This window comes from Moschus berezovskii, chromosome 10, assembly GCF_049115385.1.
Source record: "Moschus berezovskii isolate FMDL1 chromosome 10, NW_MosBer_1.0, whole genome shotgun sequence".
In the NCBI taxonomy this organism is placed as follows: domain Eukaryota; kingdom Metazoa; phylum Chordata; class Mammalia; order Artiodactyla; family Moschidae; genus Moschus; species Moschus berezovskii.
In genome coordinates, this window is record NC_142469.1 from 28,913,645 (window position 1) to 28,935,784 (window position 22,140).

General features: G+C 39.0%; 1 protein-coding gene across 2 annotated transcripts in view; it reads right to left on the reverse strand.

Annotated features, from left to right (window-relative positions):
* RSPO3 (R-spondin 3) overlaps window positions 1-22,140 on the reverse strand; it is a 96,884-nt gene that overhangs the window by 36,706 nt on the left and 38,038 nt on the right. For both annotated transcript variants that reach the window (XM_055432783.2, XM_055432784.2), the window contains exons 2-4: window positions 21,363-21,554; window positions 19,471-19,617; window positions 13,429-13,626 (exon numbers count right to left, since the gene is read on the reverse strand). In XM_055432783.2, coding sequence (XP_055288758.1) covers window positions 13,429-13,626; window positions 19,471-19,617; window positions 21,363-21,554 — 537 coding nt within the window. The remainder of the gene's footprint in view (window positions 1-13,428; window positions 13,627-19,470; window positions 19,618-21,362; window positions 21,555-22,140) is intronic.

The following is a 22,140-nucleotide window of genomic DNA, read 5'->3' on the forward strand; positions in this document are numbered from 1 at the left end:
TTGCATGAATGGAAAGAAAGGGTCATAAGGCAGGACACAAAGCAAGAGGAGGGACACTAAGGGCATGAAAGATGGCAGGAAGCCAAAGGTCCTAGGGAGAGAAATTAAATAGGAAAACTCCCTTCTCCTACACATTTCAAAGGAAAATTAGAAAAACTGGACAAGTGTGCATCCACCTCCAGTTTGTCCAAGAAATACTTTAGTCAAGTGCATCTTAACTATTGAAACAAACCAATCTGAAACAAAACAAAATTCCTCGATGAGTTTAGTGTTGGTTGGAAACCAGAGGCACATAATATCAGAGATTAACAGTTTGTACTTGAGAGTCCCTTGTACTGCAAGGAGATCCAACCAGTCCATTCTAAAGATCAGTCCTGGGTGTTCACTGGAGGGACTGATGCTAAAGCTGAAACTGCAATACTTTGGCTACCTCATGCGACGAGTTGACTCACTGGAAAAGACTCTGATGCTAGGAAAGGTTGGGGGCAGGAGAGAAGGGGACGACAGAGAATGAGATGGCTGGATGGCATCACCGACTCTGTGGACATGAGTTTGGGTGAACTCCGGGAGTTGGTGATGGACAGGGAGGCCTGGCGTGCTGTGATTCATGGGGTCGTGGAGAGTCGGACACGACTGAGCAACTGAACTGAACTAATTACTTTGAGGAATGTTTCACTATTTCATATGTCTGCTGCTGCTGCTGCTGCTGCTAAGTCACTTCAGTCGTGTCCGACTCTGTGTGACCCCATAGACGGCAGCCCACCAGGCTCCCCCATCCCTGGGATTCTCCAGGCAAGAACACTGGAGTGGGTTGCCATTTCCTTCTCCAATGTGTGAAAGTGAAAAGTGAAAGTGAAGTCGCTCAGTCATGTCTGACTCGTAGCGACCCCATGGACTGCAGCCTACCAGGCTCCTCCGTCCATGGGATTTTCTAGGCAAGAGTACTGGAGTGGTTTGCCATTGCCTTCTCCGTTCATATGTCTACAGTCCATAAAAAAATAATTAGCTATCTAATTAGAATTCTCCTATAAATTAGGATGATACTTTTTGTTCACAGGTTGTAATTAATTAGATATGTATACATTTCTATGACTCATTCTCAGAATTAGCAATTACTCATATTTTCCAAGTGTGAATTCAGTATACTGATATTTTCTTGCCTAAAATGTGACATTATTTGAAAGAAAAAAATCAGCAAGCTATTTCCTGGTGGTCCAGTCGTTAAGTATCTGCCTGCTAAGGCAGGGGACATGGGTTTGATCCCTGGTCTGGGAAGATTCCACTTGTTGCTGGGAAAATAAGTCTGCACACCACAATTACTGAGCCTGAACTTTAGAGCCCAAGAACTGCAGCTACTGAAGCCCAGGCACCGAGAGCCTGTGTTCTTTAACAAGAGAAGCCACTGCAATGAGACGCCCACGCATCACAACTAGAGAGTAACCCCTAGTCTCTGCAACTAGAAAAATTCATTGCCTGCAGCAATGAAGACCCAGGGTAGCCAAAAATAAATAAAAAATTAATTACTTTAAAAAAAATCAACAAAAAATGAGTGCCACCGTGTTTCCTGACATTAGTTTTCACATGAGACAAGAATAAAAGGGATATCTCATTTAAAAACATACATTTTGCATTGAGATAGAAAACATAATTGGGCTCTGTTCACAAACCATTTCCTAAATTTGATCTCTTGCAAAAATTACAAAAGTTGGCTTTTCCAGCAGAAACAACAAATAAACAAAACAAGCTTTTACAAAACATATTTTTCAATTATGGCAGCTTAGACTCACAAAGGATAGAGCTATGACCGGGTGGTGTATACACAGTATAAACACAAGAGTTCAGTAATTAGCTTTGAGTTAATCTTAAAGTTCCAGTGGCCTGGTGCATAATCAAGCAAAAGGTCATTACCCATACTGGTACATTTCACCCAGAACATTCAGCTGCTAGAAATGGAAATGGACATGTCTTTACTTTAGCCTGCACAAATCAATCCCAGAAACCATTCATATGAATAGTGGATTCTATTTCTATTCATTTGAGAACCCATTTACTCACAAAGAAAGGTTTATAGCAAATCAGAAAAATCAGAAAAAAAAAATCAGTTAAAATATTAGCATTATGCTGGACCCACCTGTCTAGTTTAAAACAGATGAAGTAAAGCTTTGGTTACACTTTTTTTACTTAAACATTTTTATTTTTTCAGTAAATAATAGGGATTACCCTATAGAAGGGTACAAGCTTTTTAATTTTGGGCTTCCTTGGTTGCTCAGATGGTTAAGAATCTCCTTGCAGTGTAAGAGATCTGGGTTTGATCCCTGGGTCAGGAAGATCCCTTGGAGAAGGGAATGGCTACCCACTCCAGTAGTCTTGCCTGGAGAATTCCATGGGCAGAGGAGCCTGGAGGGCTACAGTCCACTGGGTTGCAAAGAGTCAGACATGGCTGAGCGACTAATTTTTTTTTTACCCTGTAGAAGAGTAAAAAGCTTCTTAATTTTGAGCTTTTTTTTCTGGAAGAGTATCATGTGCATCTGTTGTTTCTTCACCCTAGCACTCTTATTTCTACATAGAACTGCCACTCAAAACGGCCCATGTGTCCCTTGGCTTCAACAGTGGGCATATGACTGAGGCGGACCAATCACAGCACTCCATTTCCTCCGCCATGGTGATAGGTTCAAGGTTAGACACACAGTCAAGCAGGGTCAATTTGCATCTTCCATGTGATTGGATGAATGGACGCTGAAAGAGAGAGCTTACTATCCCTTTGGACTGGGAGCAACCTGGATATAGACTTAGGGCTTCCCCAGCCAAGCTTTCCCTGTGAGTAGAGACAGACTCCCTGCAGCAGGGGAGAACAATGCCAATAAACAAACACAAACAGAGGCAGGAGGAATTGAAATGGCAAGAAGGAGGAAAGAAGATGTATCCAATGATATCGTTTGAGCACTCAGAGCAAGCTGTGTTTTCAGCCAATAGGTTCCTTTGGGCTTAAGTTAATTTGAAATCTGTCATTTTTAAATATCCTAGTGAGTACACAGAGGGGAACAGTGAGTTTGGTGAGAAAGGACTATCAATGAAGGATAGATACTCTGACATAAACTGTGTTACTGTTAATAATTACAACATTTGCAAATAATTTCTTAAAGAAACTTAAAAACAGTAAGAAAAGTGATAGAAAACATTTCCGGTTTAGGACATGAAGAATGAGGCGCTTTAAGCAGAAGGAAAAATGAATAGAATAGAAAATAAAATGGAAAGTGAAGAACATGTGAAGGAGAGCAGAAACTTAGTAGAATAATGGGTTTTCAAGGATTTATACTCATTTTGCACATGTTACTGATAATAGCCCACCAGTGCCAGCCACTGCGCTAGAAATTTTATGCTTGGGTTTGTCCACTTGTACAAAAGTACACCATAATCTCCTTGGAGTCTGCTTTGACAGCAATGTACGAGAATGAAACCATTCAAGTGATCTTTCCCTTCCATGATGCTAAAAATGATAGGGTCTTAATGTAAACAAGTTTGAGAATGTTTCTGTTTCAGTGAGGTCAGGGAATTTCATTGTAACCTGGTTGTATTGGCTTGGTGTTGTAACCTTGGTTGTATTGGCCTCTTGGGAGGCAGGTGGATGGAGGTAACTAGTCTTTTCTGTCAGGCTGTTAAAAATCTACAAAGTTAGTCTGTAACGCTTCTATGAAGAAGTTACAGTAGATAAAAAAAGAGAACAAGATAATAATCTATGGAAAGAATAATTCTTTTGTGCCTTCAAATGTGAGGTGATTTCTTTGCCAAAGAGGTTTCAGCAACACCAGCAGTTTCAAGGAGTGACTGTGTTTGGGAGGTGGGAAGGGGGATAGGAGCATGAAAGGAGGAAGTGTTTTTTTCGTGGAGAAATGTTTACTTTGTAATTAGCAAAGGACAAGAAGGCCCTTTTGGAAACTATATTTGGGGGTCCAGAATTTAAATTTATGCTGATGCTCTCTGAGGCTCTCTCTAGGGAACCCTCCTCATTGGCAGGGATCTCAGCTGGCTGGAACAGGCTGCACACGAAGCCAAGGTCTCAGGGTCATTTCTCCAAAGGGTCCGTTAACTCAGCTCTGTTCCACAGCTACAAGCTGTACCTTTAACCCTACTCAGTCATCTCACAAACACACATTAGCACATTGACATGGTGGTCACAGAGAAAAAGATTTGCCTGGAGACCAAAAAGAAAAGCAGACAGAGAGAGTTCATTGTTGCCAGCATAAACAAGTGTTTTTGTAAATGCAAACTAATGAAACTGCAGCTGCTGACAGAACAAATCACGATGAAAACTGTCCACACAAGTGGATGCTACAAGCGAGCTGATCATTGATGGTCTTTGCTCTGTGGCCTGATATAAACCATGACGGGCTTCCCCAGTGGTTCAGTGGTAAATAACCCCCTACCTTCCTGTGGAGGAAACATTAAGAGACATGGGTTTGATCCCTGGGTGGGAAGATCCCCTGGAGGAGGAAATGGCAACCGACTCCAGTATTCTTGCCTGGAGAATCCCATGGGCAGAGGAGCCTGGCGGGCTACAGTCCATGGGGTCGCAAAGAGTCGGACACAAATGAAGCAATTTAGAACACACGCATAAACACACTTAATAGAATAAGAGATTCATGATAACCAGGACTTCTGTCTTTTCTGTCCACTGTTACTGGGTTGGCCAAAACGTTCGTTCGGGTTTTTCTGTAAGAGTGAGTGGAAAAACCTGAACGAACGTTTTGGCCAGCTCCAAAAGTGCTTAAAGTGCTTAGCATAAAGCTGGTGCTTTAATAGATATGTGTTGAATGTATGAGGGTTTCTTGACTGACCTTTTTAAAAATTATTATTAATATTCCTACTCTTCCCTTTTGGCCACCTCATGTGAAGAGTTGACTCCTGGAAAAGACTCTGATGCTGGGAGGGCTTGGGGGCAGGAGGAGACGGGGAGGACAGAGAATGAGATGGCTGGATGGCATCACCGACTCGATGGACATGAGTTTGAGTGAACTCCGGGAGTTGGTGATGGACAGGGAGGCCTGGCGTGCTGTGATTCATGGGGTCGCAAAGAGTCGGACACGACTGAGTGACTGAACTGAACTGAACTCTTCCCTTTACAAATTGGAAAGTACAATAGAAATAATCTCCTATACACTGTCTCCTGTATCAACTGTTGAGTGTGTTTTTACAAAGGAAGAGACGTTGCCTTAGACAGGAAGAGAATGCTGAATAAAAGAGCAGTCACACTCATCTAACTACAAACAAGAGAACGACCTCTGTGGTAGATGGAAAAAAACGGTTACAGCTCTCCACTCATCCCTGTATATGCATACCAAATCGCAAAGTAACTCTGGGGACTTCTCCCTGCAAGAGGGGTTATCTATTTCTTTAACTCTTGAATCAGGATTGGCCTTGTAACTTGCATAGACTAACAAAACATGGTGGAAATCAAATTGCCCCAGTTCTCAGCACATACTCAATAAGACTGCTTCTCTTCCTCTTAGATCATTATAGAATTCCTGGCCACCTTGAGGATGATAGAAATAGCAGTTTCTTCTGTGCTCAACCAGTCTACCACATTAGGGAACCAGCCAGAATTGCACAGTGGCTCCCAGCCCACACTGCCCATCCACATTTATTGTTTTAAGCCTGTATGTTTGGGGGTTATTTCTTATGCAGCAAAACCGAACTGAAACAGTTTCATCCCAACACACAGGATGTAAACAATGGCAAGATCATTGCCTGGTTAGGGGCTGAAGAATGCTTTGTATACTACAGCTACTACTTGATTCAACATCCTGACCAATGTGCACTATGTTTCACACATCAATGGGTTGAAAGCATTAGATATTTATAAAAATCACAAAAGAGAAATCTCAGAAAATATAGGCATTTGCAAAAATAATTTGTTATAAAGAGTTAACATAAAAGCTATTTTAGAATAGAGATGCTGAAGTGTATGTTCCAACACACTGGTGAAGCCTAAAAATGATTCTTCTACCAGCAGAGACTGCACAGATAATAGTAATACTTAAGTATTTCACACTGTGAATAATGTCCATTGTGAATTTTGACCACTATGAATAGCCCTCAAATCTTAGAGAACCTACAAAAATGGAATGGTACAAACTTGGTATTAATTTTAATGAGATAATAACTATTGGCTAAATTATAAAAAATAGTATAGTACCTGGGATTGCAAAACATGAAATGAAAGGCATCTTACCTTCTGCAGAACTTTTTCATTAACAGAAGTTTAAGCATATACAATGGAATTGTATTCAACTTTTTCATTAACAGAACTTTTTCATTAACAGAGTTTAGGAATATACAATGGAATTGCGTTCAAAGCAAGAAACCTAATAACTGTCATTTCACTTTTTTCCAAAATCTGTCTGGGTGCTGGATGTGACTCTTTCGTTCCATTATTACAGAGCTTTATATATGAGTATATATCCTCATATATAAAGGAGCTTAGCATGGTCTTCACCCCACAAACCTGGGCAACAGAGAATGCCTGCAAAGATCCTGCCATTGTAATGTCAATGCCAGAGGAATCAATGAGAGAAACTGGGGCCTATCACAGAGGCAATAACACTCTTTTAACCATATGGACAATAAATTTGGACACATGGCTGTGGAATTGGCAAGCTGATTTGATGCTTCAAAGATTAGGTTGCAATTGGCAGGAAAGAAACAAAGAGGAGTAAGAGTTGTGTAACATAGTGAAGGAAAAAATACATAATCAAATCAGTGCATAGGCCATGAGTGAACGTGACTGAAATGGACTGGAAGATGAGCCATGTTTTTATGGGGTCTTTAGAGATCAGTAACAGCAACACACCTGGGTTAATATTAAAAGCCCAAAATTTGTATTTGATGATATCATATACAAACTGTAATCTTTTCATCAGTGACAAGGGTACTCTAAGTCTAGTTTGAGTATTTATAGAATTTAGAGATAAAAATTTGAAGTATTAGGTTGAACTCTAGTGAAAGTGAAAGTTGCACAGTCATGTCCGACTCTTTGCAATCCCATGGACTGCAGCCTGTCTGGCTCCTCTGTCCATGGAATTCTCCAGGCAAGAGTACTGGAGTGGGTTGCCATTTCCTTCTCCAGGGGATTTTCCTGACTGGGAATTGAACCCAGGTTTCCTGCGTTGCAGGCAGATTCTTTACCAACTGAACCACTAGGGAAGCCCATGAAAATTGTTAATATTCGACTACTGACAAGCAAAGTAAGAGCTAGTCCCTGGTGGCTTAGATGGTAAAGAATCTGCCTCCAATGCAGGAGACCCGGGTTTGATCCCTGGGTCTGGAAGATCCCTTGGAAAAGGGAATGGCAACCCACTCCAGTATTCTTGCCTGGAGAAGCCCATGGACAGAAAAGCCTGGCAGGCTATAGTCCATGGGGTTGCAAAGAATCGGACACGACTAACACACACACATTTAAACTCAAGAAAATGGCAGTTTCATATGGTTTAACCGAATAGACAGGAAAGTATTAAAAAACAGAGATGACTATAGTCACATAATGAGTCTTGGTGAAGAGACAGCTATGGGGCTTTACTAGTGGTCCAGTGGTTGGGAATCCTTCTAACAGTGCAGAGGACACGAGTTTGATCCCTGGGTTGGGAGGATCCCACATGTTGTGGGGCACCTGAGCTCGTGTACCACAATGACTGAGCTGGAGCTCTAGAGCCCACATGCTGCAACCACTGAAGCCTGTGCACCTAGAGCCTGTTCTCTGCGAGAAGAGAAGCCGCCACAACAGGAAGCCAGTGCACTGCAACTAGACGGTAGCCCCCGCTTGCCGCCACTAGAGAAAGCCGTGTGTAGCAGCAAAGACCCAGTGCAGGCAAAAAAAAAAAATGAGCTAAACATTTACTAAACAAATGACAGGCCTCTCCACTGGGGACATTAAATGAAAAGCTGGGTTTAGCCTTTACGAGAAAGGCCACACATTTATATTAAGGACCATATCTCAGAGTGAAAGGCATTATAGGCTTTAAATATAACTAAATATTTTTGTATGGTACCGGAATATTTTAAATTCAAAGTGAAAGTTGCTCAGTAGTGTTGGACTCTTTGCAACCCCATGGACTTGTAGCCCACCAGGCTCTTCTGTCTATGGAATTCTCCAGGCAAGAATACTGGAGTGGGTTGCCATTCCCTTTTCCAGGGGCTCTTCAAAATCCAGGGATTGAACCTGGCTCTTCTGCATTGCAGGCGGATTCTTTATTGTCTGAGCCACCAGGGAAATTGGGTGGCAAAAATTTCCCCTCTGTTCCACCAAATTGTTCTTGTTACCAAAGGTTTGTACCATGCACAGGTTTCCATTGGTGGCAATGAAACCTTGCCTTGGTCGATTGAAACCTTACATTGGTTCTTCACAGAATCTCAACAAAAAACCATTTAGGTAAGGGGCTGACTAGACCCTAAAGAAGGATCACAAAGAGAAACTGTTGAGTTTACACCAGGGTTTCTCCTCTTTGGCACAGTTCAGTTCAGTTCATTTCAGCCGCTCAGTCATGTCCAACTCTTTGTGACCCCATGAATAGCAGCACACCAGGCCTCCCTGTCCGTCACCAACACCCAGAGTCCACCCAAACCCATGTCCATTGAGTCAGTGATGTCATCCAACCAGCTTATCCTCTGTCGTCCCCTTCTCCTCCTGCCCTCAATCTTTTCCAGCATCAGGGTCTTTCTAATGAGTCAGCTCTTCACATCAGGTGGCCAAAGTATTGGAGTTTCAGCTTCAACATCAGTCCTTCCAATGAACACCCAGGACTGATCTCCTTTAGGATGGACTAAACTGGCAGATAATTTTTGATGTGGGGGGCTGTCTTGTGCATTGTGAGATATTTAGCAGCCTTGCCCCACTAGACGCCTGTAGCATCCTCCTCTAACTGTGACAAGAAGATGTATACGCTGGGGAGCAGACTCACGACTGGCTGTAAACCAGTCTTCAATGCCATTCTTAGCTCTCTATTTTGTGGAATTTTCTCTGACATGTCAAAGGGCCAGTGTACCGACTGTGTGCAGGAAAGAGCGGAGAGCACCCACCCTCCAATGCTTAAACAGGATGAGTGTCTGCAGGCCAGCTGGTCTTCCTCCATGAGGTGAAGGTGGTGAGAGGACATCACCGAAATTCTCTAAGCCAGTTGGCATCCTACAATTTTGAGCTAATGAAGCCTTCTATTTGGATTTTGAGAACGGTTCCAAAAATTTTGGCTAAATGTCTTGTTTTGAATTTGAATGAACTTTTAATATGAATCCTTCCTGTAGAAAACTCAACTCTTCATCACTGGAGTGGTTGTTACAAATATTTTAAGAAGTAAACCAGAGGACAGAGGTGCAAACCTGGGAACAAAGTAGATTCACTTTTTATTTGCTTCCTTTTTTAAAAACTAAATTTGCTGTAATTTTAAATATAGCGCTCATGATAAATATAATGCATGTGTATAATACTGGTATTTAAAAACATGATTAATAACAATTTGTAAGTTAACATACAACACTTTTCTTCTATGTAAAACCTAGTAGAATTTTACAACTGGACTTAATTTTGGGAAGGCACATAAGGTGACCTACCGTATGTTCAAATAATGCAGTAATTCTCATGCTTGTTTCTTCCCTGGAAATGTCTGGATATTTTCATTTATTTATATTTTAATGGATTCCTTTTCTCCTTCTCTGCCAAGAAGAATGCTATTTCTTTCTTTACACCAGGAAAGTAGACCCTGTCCCCAGTTTTTCCATGACTTTGTTCTTCTCTCTCCTTTCTATCCGAAGATCGTGTGCTGCTAAGTCACTTCAGTCGTGTCCGACTCTGTGTGACCCCATAGACGGCAGCCCACCAGGCTCCCCCGTCCCTGGGATTCTCCAGGCAAGAACACGGGAGTGGGTTGCCATTTCGATCGTGTACTACATGTAATTAATTGGGATCTTGTTCTTGCAATTCACCAAAGGACAAAATTTCTTTCATTCTTTGCAAATTTGTCCCAGTATCTATCGGAAATTCTCTTCAGTTAATTAAAGGAATCTTCATATGAATGAGAAACATTTTGGTGATCTTCCCTTCTTTGCATGTACCTTCCACTCCAAACAAACAAAAAAACACTCTTTTGCATCAAATGCAGACATATATATACTTCCCTGCTCTGTTTCACTTCCCCTTATCTAAGATGATTACACCCAGTATATCAAAAGAGTTAATAAGTATAATTTGGAAACCATTAAAAGTGCATTTTCTCCTTGCTTATTTCTATTTCAAATATATTGTTTTAAGGCATATGATACTAGTATATGTGTTAGCCCTCATAATCTCTTAAAATACATGTTACTTATCTGTGATATTTCAGATATATATAATTCGATTGAGATATACTCAACTAGAAACTATTACAATAGTAATAACTCCTTATAAAAGATTACAATTGATGGAGAAGTTAAGAGTGATTAAAATGCTGCATGTCAGGTAAAAGGAAATAATCCTAAATGTGCAAACAAGTAGTATATCAGACCAAAGTTTAGATTTGGGGCTACAGAAAAGACATTTATCGTCTCGGATTAACTTATGATAATTATTCTAAGCATGAGAAGAATATCAGTAAGAAAAATGTGTGTATGTGTAAGATTTTGCAACCAACTTTTCATATATATATGTGTGAAAATTTCATGTATATAAATATCCATCTCACAACCAGAGTAATCCATTCTGTTACTAAAATCTAGTTCTTCTTATTTAGCTTCTTCTTTGTGTACATTTTGAAAAGTCATTTCTGGATCTTATCATTCTTCCCTGGAGACCTTGCCTTTGGCAATTACAACACAGCAGAAAAAATCCTGAACACATGCTCCATACCTTTTCCAAATAAGAATTATCTACCTCTGTCTATTGTTAACCTCTTAGGCAGGGATGATAGATGTAAATTTAAATTCAAGATTTTCAGGCTAAATTTTGTTTTATAAAACCTTATCTTTTAGCTTACTCATATGGAAATGCTCAGCCATGAACCTAGAAGATATTATTTTGTAAATCTACAAGCATTTAGGTTCAGCTCAAGTAACAGCTATTCTAGCAATAGGATAAATCATATCTTTATCACTTCATTGTGTTTATATTTATCACTTTATTGTATAGCTCTAAGATATACAATATAAATGAAAAGACTCTGGGAAGTTGTATGATTTTGATGTGATATTTGCTAGAGTGGCAAGTTCAGAAGTCACAATTATTTTTCTATTTGGTTTCTTCATATTCAAATAGATACTTATTTGACATTTGAGTTTTTATTAAGAGAAGTTAAGAAAATCAATAGATTAGAGACGTTAAGGAAAGAAGAGAAAAGTGGTTTCCTTCCTATCTTAAATTTCTAGATAGGCTACTTGAGAAAATACTTTTGACAGACATATAAAAAGATGAGTGAAAATTAAATAAAAATGGAACTGAATCTTGAATTTAATTCTACATGTAATCCACACTTCCTACTCGGTAGTCTATTGATTATCAAATTTGGAAAAGAATAAAGCACCTAAAATTTTCTAGTTGTATAAAGTTTTCATTGTAAACATAAAATGTCATTGTATCCTACTTAGAAGGGAACAAAAAGACCAGAAAGAAACTGTAAGTCGAGCTTATGTTACAGGTTATTATTTTAAACTTCTTATGGCATTTATTTTACTTGCTGCTAGTCTAAAACCTAACATTTTTCAATGTTAATGTTTAAGTCAGTGCTAGCAAAATATATTAGAAGACTACTTTCTCAAATAAAAGAAATAAAATGTAATTAGTATGATAATTTATCTATTGGATGAGATTTTCTTCACTTGTATTTTAAAAGCAAAGTACACTAAATACTGATTAGTAATGCAGAATCTTTGTGGAAAGAATAATATGAACGAAGACCACCTGTGAATCATTAAATTTCAAGAAAATTTAGTAAACATAAGTAAATGTACGACTATGGGAGCTTACCAACAAGTAAGAGTGATGAAATATTTGATTTCCAAATCCAACTTTTAAAATCTAAGATGTTTTAAATTAATTGGTAACAAATGTCAGAAAGACCTTTTTCACTAGCCAACTTTCATTCCTTAAACCTAATTTTAATCAAAACCTCCTATAAATTTACAAAAGTTTGAAATTTCCTTTAAAATAATCCATGTATTCAAGAAGTTTGTCACATTAACTACTTGATTACTAATGGCCACGGCAGGCTGTACCCATCCTGATGATGGTCAACTTGGTCTTTTGGTACAGTAAAGACACTGCAAAGGATGGGTGACCCAAGTTCTTTCTTGTATGAGCAAAGTTAAAGTTTCACAGCACTCTCTTCTGTGTTTCCATTGAGTTTTTTCACACACCAAGTCTCCCTTCATATGTGATACTATGATTATCTGCTTAAACTTATCTCAACCCTCCACCGGACTCTGAGTGTAACTTCAGAATAGAGATGGTACCCTATTTTGTTGAGAATTCCAAGTGCTTAGCACTATGTGTGGCTATAAAGTAAAAATTCAAAAAAATGATGAATGAATGAAATAAGCAAAGGAAGTTCAACTATAGAGTCAGCCAAGCTATAGCTTGGCTGAATTAATTTTTTCAATTAATTAACTGAAATGACCATTTATAGACTCAGTAGATTACTGCCAATAGGTACATAGCATATTTGTAGGCAGTGGTGCTGGGGATAAGCAAGAAAGATGGAAAATATATTTTAAAAGTCAACAACTGAAAATCTTCTAGATAGATGTTTAATCACCAGAAAGCATCATATTAAATGATAAACGAGTTTTCTTTGGCCCTAACAAGACTTCAGAACAAGCCCTTACACAGAGTTATTTAATATTGATTTGGTAGGCTCTATAATCTGATATATAAAGTTAGTGTAATATGAAAAAAATCTGGGGATAAATTGTCATTAATGCTTGTATTATGCTAATAAAATATATAACTTTTAAAACATGTTTCGCTATAAAAGCTTAACACCTAATTGCACTACTTTGATTTGTAGGAAATGAAAAAAGCAGTAAGTTGATGACTGCTATTCACCATTCTCATGTGTGTACCAAATGCTGTTAGGCTTTGCATTTCTGAGGCTTCCCATGAGTTTGTCAGGTACTAGGAAGATGATGATAGGAAAGACAATGTCCCCAAAGGAAGATACAGACACAGATGCATTATAATGCAGCTCCTCCTCCAGGATTCATTTAGCACACTTGTGTGTAAAGTTCTGATATCAAGCTCCATTTTTAAGAATCACCACCTCAAGATTCTGTACGTTACAGCCAACATATTCTTTGGTACACATATTCTTTTTTTAGACATGAGTGATCATACTAAATGTTTCCTAGGAAATAGTGAAATTTGCATCAAATCATGTGGATCCAACCGAGCACATGTTGTTAGTATGACTGTACCTCGTTCTCCCTTTGGACATTTCTTCCTTTGCACTGTACACTTCCTTGCCTCACTGGTGGGGGGACACAGGTTACCCTTTGCTGACGGATGCTGTATTATTTCTCGGACCCGTGTTTCAGTTCCTCTTTTGAAGCCGCATGTTTTTCCTTTCTTTGTGCATGCACTCCAAGGGCTCCATTCACTGGTCTCACAGTGCACTGAAACGGAACACCAGAAACAGCCTCAGTTCACTCACACATAGTTTCACAATTGTTAAATAAACAAAAAGGCTTGCTTCCTTCAGTACTTGCCTAAATTCTGAGCAGAAATCCTGCAGAATGAAATCGGGCAAGATGACTTAAGGAAAAAGGGAAAGGCAGGAATAGAATGTTTTCCCCTTTTTAATCCTCATATTATCAGGTAAACTCACTCTTGCATTGGGTTTACTTTTCACTGGAGATTTTAACTCAGGCACTAATGTAATTACAAGTAACCAATGTTTTATAATTTCTAGACCACTGCTACAATTTATTTATTTGTTTATGGCTATGCTGGGTCTTGTTGATGCTTGGGGACTTTCTCGTGTTTCGGCAAGCTGGAGCTACTCTAGGTGTGGTGCATGGGCTTCTCATTGGAGTGACTTCTCTTGCTGTGGAGCATGGGCTCTAAGGGCACACGGGCTTCAGTAGTTGTGGCATGAGGACTCAGTAATTGCAGCTCCCGGCTCTAGGATACAGGCTCAATAGTTGTGACAAATGGATTTAGTTGCTCCGTGGTACATGGGATCTTCCTTGGTCAGGGATCAAACCTGCGTCTCCTGCATTGGCAGGAAGATTCTTTACCACTGAGTAACCAGAGAAGCCCTGCTACAACTATTGATTGATCCTGACCAGATGATGACTGCAGCCAAGAAATTAAAAGATCCTTGCTCCTTGGAAAAAAAGCCATGATCAACCTAGAAAGCATATTAAAAAGCAGAGACATTACTTTGCCAACAAAGGTCTGTCTAGTCAAAGCTATGATTTTTTTCAGTAGTCATGTATGGATGTGAGAGTTGGACTATAAAGAAAGCTGAGCACCAAAGAATTGATGCTTTTAAACTGTGGTGTTGGAGAAAACTCTCGAGGGTCCCTTGGACTGCAAGGACCAAAGGAAATCAACCCTTAATATTCATTGGAAGGACTGATGCTGAAGCTGAAGCTCCAATACTTTGGCCACCTGATGAGAAGAACTGACTACTTGGAAAAGACTCTGATGCTGGGAAAGATTGAAGGCAGGAGAAGGGGATGACAGAGGATTAGATGGTTGGATGGCATCACTGACGCGATGGACATGAGTTTGAGTAAACTCCGGGAGTTGGTGATGGACAGGGAAGCCTGGCGTGCTGCAGTCCATGGGGTCGCAGAGTCAGACGCGACTGAGAACTGAACTGAACTGACGGACCACATCTTGCTAGGTTAGTCATCAAGAACTGATTCTCAAAGTTCATTGTGCAACAGGATCACCTTCAGTGAGGGCTTGCTAAAACAAACAATGTTGGACCTGTCCCAACCCAGAGTTTCTGATTCAGTTGCCTTGGGTGGGGCCTGGGAATTTGCTTTTTTTATGATATAGGTGATACAGATTTGCAGGTACTGAGAATACACTTTGAGAACTTCTGTATGAAACAACGGTTAAGCAAAAGATAAATCTAGATCTTTGGCCTACAACTCACTGCCTTTGCTACTTCATGTACTGTTGGGTAATGTAATATTGCCAACTATTAACTGGTATAGATAAAGCATAGCAGTGTCTATTTTAAGTGAATTCCAGGTCAATTTCAGCTGATAAACTGCTTCTAAAATTCACTTGACTGGCTTGTTTCTAGGATGAATTGATACCCTTTTTCTAAAGCTTCTTTTGTAGAATTTTTTCCCTTTTTCTGTATGTATCAATCTTTTCAATCTTGGCTTTCCAAGGTCTTTCCTATAACAGATTTTCGCACTTATAAAAATATGTACCTGCAAGGTGATATTCTTATATTTATGTTCATAAAACTTCCTGACTTACAACAACTGAAATGACTTGCAACAGTAACCCTTTCAGATGATATAAGACTCTCTTTCTACAAAAACAAATTCCAAGTAACCTTTTTTGCTGGCTTCTGATGTAAAGAATCCTCATTTTACAGCAGAATACTATTTTTCCTACAATCTCAAGAAATATAACTTAAATGTTTTAGAAATTTAAAACCATTCATAATACATTTTTTTTTCACATGCTTTTTCCAGTTACTTTCAGGTATCTGAGTGCAAAACAGAGTTGAGTGGAAATGGATGTGAATTTAAGTTTCTATGAACTTCAGTGAACTTTACCAAGCCACTTTCAAAAGAGACTTCATGCTCAGCTATACTATAATATTGGCTAAAGAATAGAGCAACCAAATCACTTAATGACATCATAATCTCTTGCCAGTTAAGGTCATATCTCTGATCCCAATATTAGTCATTAAAACGTAGGGGAGCTTTAGTACACACCAATAAAAATACCTCCAAGAAAGTAAATGGAAAAAAAATCCAGTTTGTGAGCTGTAACTTTGTCCAGTATTCATTTAATACCAGAACTATGAGTACTAAATTAGAAAAAAAATTATATGATGAGGAAATGACACAAACTTTAGTGCTTTTTTATAAGAGCAAATATGCTCTAGGAAAAAGCATATCTAGACTTCAGAGAAACAGATTTTAAAAATTACAACATAGGTAGCTTCAGTCAAATGATGAATGGTTCTAAAAATGAAATTTTACTGACAGCCTTATATTATTCCATTGAAGGAGGAAAAATATTCAAAACTAACCAGTTCAGACAATAAAGGGCTCTAATACAAGATAGTTAAGAAGTATTGAGAGAATAACAAATGAGCCTTTAATGTTTGCGTGCAAAAAGTATTTTTGTAAAAAAAATGGCAACTTCGTTGAACATGTAAAGACAACAAAAAAGGTGATTTAAGAAATATTCAGGTCATTAAATGAACAGTGTAGATCTGGGGCACTATTTGGTTAAGAGGTAATTAAAGAAAAAAAACAGGACTGCTCAACTCTGCCTTTCTTCTATCTTCTGCATTAAGAATAATCTTAATATTGGAAACGTTTGTGAAGTCACTCAGTTGTGTCCGACTCTTTGTGACCCCATGGACTGTAGCCTACCAGGTTCCTCCCTCCTTGGGATTCTCCAGGCAAGAATACTGGAGTGAGTTGCCATTTCCTTTTCCAGGGGATCTTCCTGACCCAGGGATTGAACCTGAGTCTCCCACATTGTGGGCAGACGCTTTAACCTCTGAGCCACCAGGGAAGCTGTTCACTAATAAAACAAGTGTCTCAAAAATGTAATTAGCTCCTTGTCCCCAGATGTGGTCATGGTGTGGTTGATCATCAGCCTGGAATGCTGTAAAAGGGATTCTTGAAATGGAGAAAAGTTCAATTTGAATGTTTCACTAGTAATGGTCTCACAACATTATTCACTTCTCACTCTTGCTGTCTAACCGCATAGCTCCAGAGGGACTGTAGCAAGGCCACATACTTCGCTACTCACTGTTTGGAGCTAGGTACTTTCCTTCTATGACTACTTGAACACCAGCTCTCTAAGGAGAGCAATGACAATGGCAGAATGACAGTGCAGAAAGGAGGCAAGTATTTGGAGCACAAAGTGTAAGTAATAGGTCTACTAAAAAATTGGGTTCATTTGACATTGTTGCTTAATTTGACCTGCAAACCATGAGAAGTGGATATGCTATGACATAAGTCTTTCACCCTAGCTCTGTATGAGGATAGTGTTTTCTCGGTTTAAGACATGCTCTCTCAACTTAAAATCTGGGTAAGACACAAGTCATACAGTATAGATTTTAGCAAAGGAAGAGACATCCTTTAACCTCTGTCCTAGAGAGCTAGAGTTGAGGTACTAATTATAGCACTGACAGTAACTCACATTGTGTCCTTGGGATCACTGTTTCAGCTCACTGGGTTCTAGTTTTCAGATTTGTTAAAGGAACAGCCTCTAACAGTTCTTTGTGATCATCAAGCAGGTCACCATTTTTCATGAAATTCTGAGGCACGGCCAACACACTGCTTGTAGGCCAGATACCATGCAATGGGAGGCATCCCTTAGGGAGTAAGCAACAAAAGCCAGCTGAGAACTAAAGCAGTTGATTTGCCTATTCCTATGTCAGAGGTCAAGTCTAGCAGTCCCCAACCTTTTTGGCACCAGGGATCTATTTCACGAAAGACAATTTTCCCATGGACCAGGGGTTAGGGGATGGTTTTGGGATGATTCAAGTGCATTACTTTTTTTTTTTTGAACTTCATTCTTATTATTATTACATCAGCGCCACTTCAGATCATCAGGCATTAGATCCCAGAAATTGGGGACCCCTGATTTACACTGATCTATTCAAGGAGCCAGATTCACTAAATGGCTTTTAGATTGCTAACCCCTATTCTAAAATATATACATTTCTTAAATTTAATTGTGCTACCAATCTTTATGTAAATTACTTTGCACAAATTACCAGGAAGCTTTAACAGCTAATCTCACAGTTTCAGATGTTAAATTCTCTCTCTGATAGGAAAGCATTGACACATTTAAGATAAATGGCCTTTGAAGGACTGATGCTACACCTTCTACAACTGATAAAGTCTAAACATTCACCCCTTTCCTAGGTAGAGCAACACCACTAACTTTCTGCAACTCATTCTGAATTTCTGTCCTTGAATATTCCACAGACTGTTTCCTATTTTCTCCACAGTTTGGAAGTTATTACCTCTAATCATCAGCCCTCAGGACCTACAGAGACATGAATGTGAAGTGCTTTCTCATGTACCTTTTACTCTATTTCTAAGTTATTTTTCTGTTTTTATTGACTAGAGGGAAAAAAAATAAAGACTCAACCAAACTGAGCCATGAGCTGTTTCAGGAAAGTTGTTTCCCAGATGCTTCTGAAATTATCTTTAAAATATTATCTATTTGTTTCATTCTTACACAAACTTTGTTTAGAAATAAAAGTCTCATGTGGATCTGAAATGGTTAAAGCACCACTTTAAAGTTATTACTCCAGTACTTTAGATTCTAATGGATCTGTCTGTGGGGACCCCAGGGGTGTCCTGGAGACTATCTTGTACTGAATCAAGGGGACATTTGTGTGCATATGCCAACATCACTGCAGCATCAAAGGTTCTTGCAGCCCTTGCCCAGGGGATTTTGAGATTTAGTATGCTGTTTCCCCATTTGGTTGAGCATCTGCTCCCCAACTGTTCATCAAACTTGTAGCTGTAGTAGCTGCACACCATTTAAAAGAGGGAAAATATAGCCTGACAGTGATCCGTTATTTAGACAAACAACTTGTCTGAGGAACCTCCCCTCCAGGAAACTCAGTCTGCAATTAATCAGACCCTGGGACTGTGTCCTTCTGTCAGTTTGAGTAAGTCCAAAATCCTCTTCTTGTCTCTGAATACCTGTGCAAGCAGAGAATTTCAGCAAAGTAGTGTGAGAGAAAAAAGTGTGATTTTTAAAAAAACATTTATCATATCCAGTTCTTTAAATCTTTGATCCATTTACTGAGTATTAATGGGCTGGATCCAGAGAATATGTTTCCTCTTTTTGGAAAATAACTTTGGTCACTGGTTGACATTAGACCTAGGTGGAAACTCTTAACCTAAGGTGGAAATGTAGTTCAAGATTAACTTTGTAACACACACACACACACACACACATATATATGGAAGTATGTGTGTGTATACCTATAAATTGCTATAAGTAAAATTTCATTAAATAATGATACAATATAAGTCTATATCATAATAGTTGAAAGAATTATCAACAGTTCCTAAGAAATAATGGGGTAACCACAAGGTGTTAAATTTACTGTAATATACATTGAGTAAGGCCCATTAAGATGTTATCTTTGTAAAGGAGGGAGTGAGCCTCTAAGAGGAACCCCTCAGGTTCTTGTGAGGCAGGACTCTGAGCAGCACTTCCACGGAGACTGACGTTATAAGCTCTGATGTTTCTCAAATCTCCTAAGTACTCACCAATACTGACGCACTCCATGGTGTGGTTATTGGCTTCCAACCCTTCTGGGCAATTGTCAAGGCACTTTCCAAGGTGTAAGTAAAATCCACTTTTACACTTTGTGCAGAAATTTTTGTTGAAACAGGTATCACAGTCAGCTTTGCATTCTGAAAACAAAAAAAAGAAAAGAGAAATATACTTCCATTATTGTGAGTTAACTATTTTTTGTGGGTCCAGTTCTGTATGCTTACAACACTGGCACCTGCAACTTGTGTGTTTAACACACAGCCTCAAAACTATTTTGCCAAACAGAATTCAAGATTCCTCCATAATCATTTAGTTGATGTACATCAGTCACTGATTTCAAAATTGTTGTTCTTATCGCCTTGTGAAAAAAATTTTGACAAGAATGTTTATAAGACTGCATGTCTACTTCTACTAAATGACAGTAAAAATGTTTTATTAGAACTTTCATGAAATGTACTATGATACTGCCTTTGTGCTGCTCTTGAGATTTCTTCATTCATTCACCAAATATGTGATTGCCCACTGTGTGCCAAGCACCATGCTACTAGATACAGGTTGCCAGCAGCAAACGAAATAGAGATAAAGTCTATACTTCATGGTGCTTATATTCTAAGAAGGGAGATGTGATCAATAATGATAGTTCACCCTCACATGGTGATTACCGTGGGTCACACACTGCAACAAGTATTTTACAAGATTAAGTCATTTCAACCTTACAACAACCCAGTGAGGTAGCCCCCGTTATCTCTCATTTTACAGATAAGGGAACTATGGCTCAAAAAGATTGTGTAATTAACTCAAGACCATGGAACAGAGTGGTCTTTGAAACTAGACAGTCTGTTTCAGACTTATTCCAGAGTGACAAGTGCTCTAGAAAATAATTAAGACAAACATCAAAGGTAGGAAAAAGATATGAAAAATGACAGGTAAGGGGAAGAGGTTGATTATTTTGGATAAGATAGTCCTGGAATCTCTCTCAGAAGATGACATCTAAGCAGCATCTTAAACAAAGGGAGAGAGCCAGCCAAGTGAAGGTGTGGGCAAAGAGCTTTCCCAACTACCAGACGGAGAGTGTAGAACAATGATTTCAAAAGCCTTGAGGTTAGGAGATCCTGCAAGCAGGCCGGTGAAGTTTGTGCAGAGTGGTCGAGGGGCAGTCACAGGAGGGAATTTGGAGAGGAAAGCAGGGCCACATGTGGTGTATGGTGGAGAAGTGCTGTGTGCTAATTCATGTTTTGAAAGGTTCCTCAGTCTACAGTGTGGAGAGAAGACTTTCAGGGTCTACATGAGAAGTGATCTGAGAGTGTTTCCAACATTTAATTCCAACTGATAAGTCAATATTTCAGTTGTTGTAATGGAATCATTCTTGAAGCAAGAATAGCTGAATTACTTCCTTCAGTCATTAAATACTTGGATCCCGTAATAGCAGTGGGAACCCAGATGGCATTGGTGCTTGCCATATTCTTCTACAGGTTCAATGAATAATCATCACATTCTCAGTTTTGTTTTTTACAATGAAAACAAAACAAAACAAAACAAAAAACACCTCTCATAATTGGAATATTTTTTAGAGTAGTGAAAATTTTCCTGTCCTGGGGGCTAAGTTCAAGTATGGTTTAGTCTAATTGTCAGGAAAAGACTATTATTTACCTAACATTGAATACTACAAAAATGCTAGAGGCCATTTCATATCTGGAAAGTACCCCCAGTCAGTTCAGTTCAGTAGCTCAGCCCTGTTTGACTCTTTGCGACCCTGTGGACTGCAGCACACCAGGCTTCCCTGTCCATCACCAACTCCCGGAGCTTACTCAAACTCATGTCCATCGAGTCAGTGATGCCATCCCCCAAGGATGAGATAAAAACATAATTTTGTTTAGGCACTTACTTGTACACTTATTTATATCTGGATATCGAGTTCCATAATATCCACTTGGACATGAAGAGAGACACACTCCAATCTGCTTCATGCCAATTCTTTCCAGAACAAAAAATAGTTTGGGCTTACATGACAAACATCCATTGTAATCTGAACACGTTGCACAGCCTCCTTGGCAGCCTTGACTGACGTTAGGATGCACTGGGGGGACAAATGTAGAAAGACAAAAATAACAGTTAAATCATAAATATAGAAGTTCAATGATGTTCTCTGGGTAGGATACACATGTTCTTTTATTAGCTTGCAATTTGGTGGTAATGGGTGAATGAGTTCAGAATTTTTCCCTCTCTTTTCTGTGATCTGGTGTTTCCCTTGAATAGATACGTACATTGTTTCTACTTTCAAAGTTTTTAAAATGTGAGCATTTGAAAAATAAGAATATACTGCCTCAAAATATTTATAGATAATATAAATCGAGTGGAAGTATCTTTACTGAACTAGTGTCCCAGTAGATTAGAGATGAGAATTTTGTGCTCTTTCATTGAAATCAGTACATGTTAGTTTTGCTTTTCATGTATGTGGCGGATGTATCTAATGTCTTCAAATAAGGATGACAGCATAGACTGGGACTTATTGGAGAAGGAACATTACTTTCTAGGATATCTTTTTCAAACTCTGGTGTATTAGAAAACAATTATACTCTTTGATTCAAAGCAAATTGACTCTGAAGCTCTGTAGCTATTTGACACCTCACTCCTTGCCAATGCTTTGCTGAATCATTTCTGCT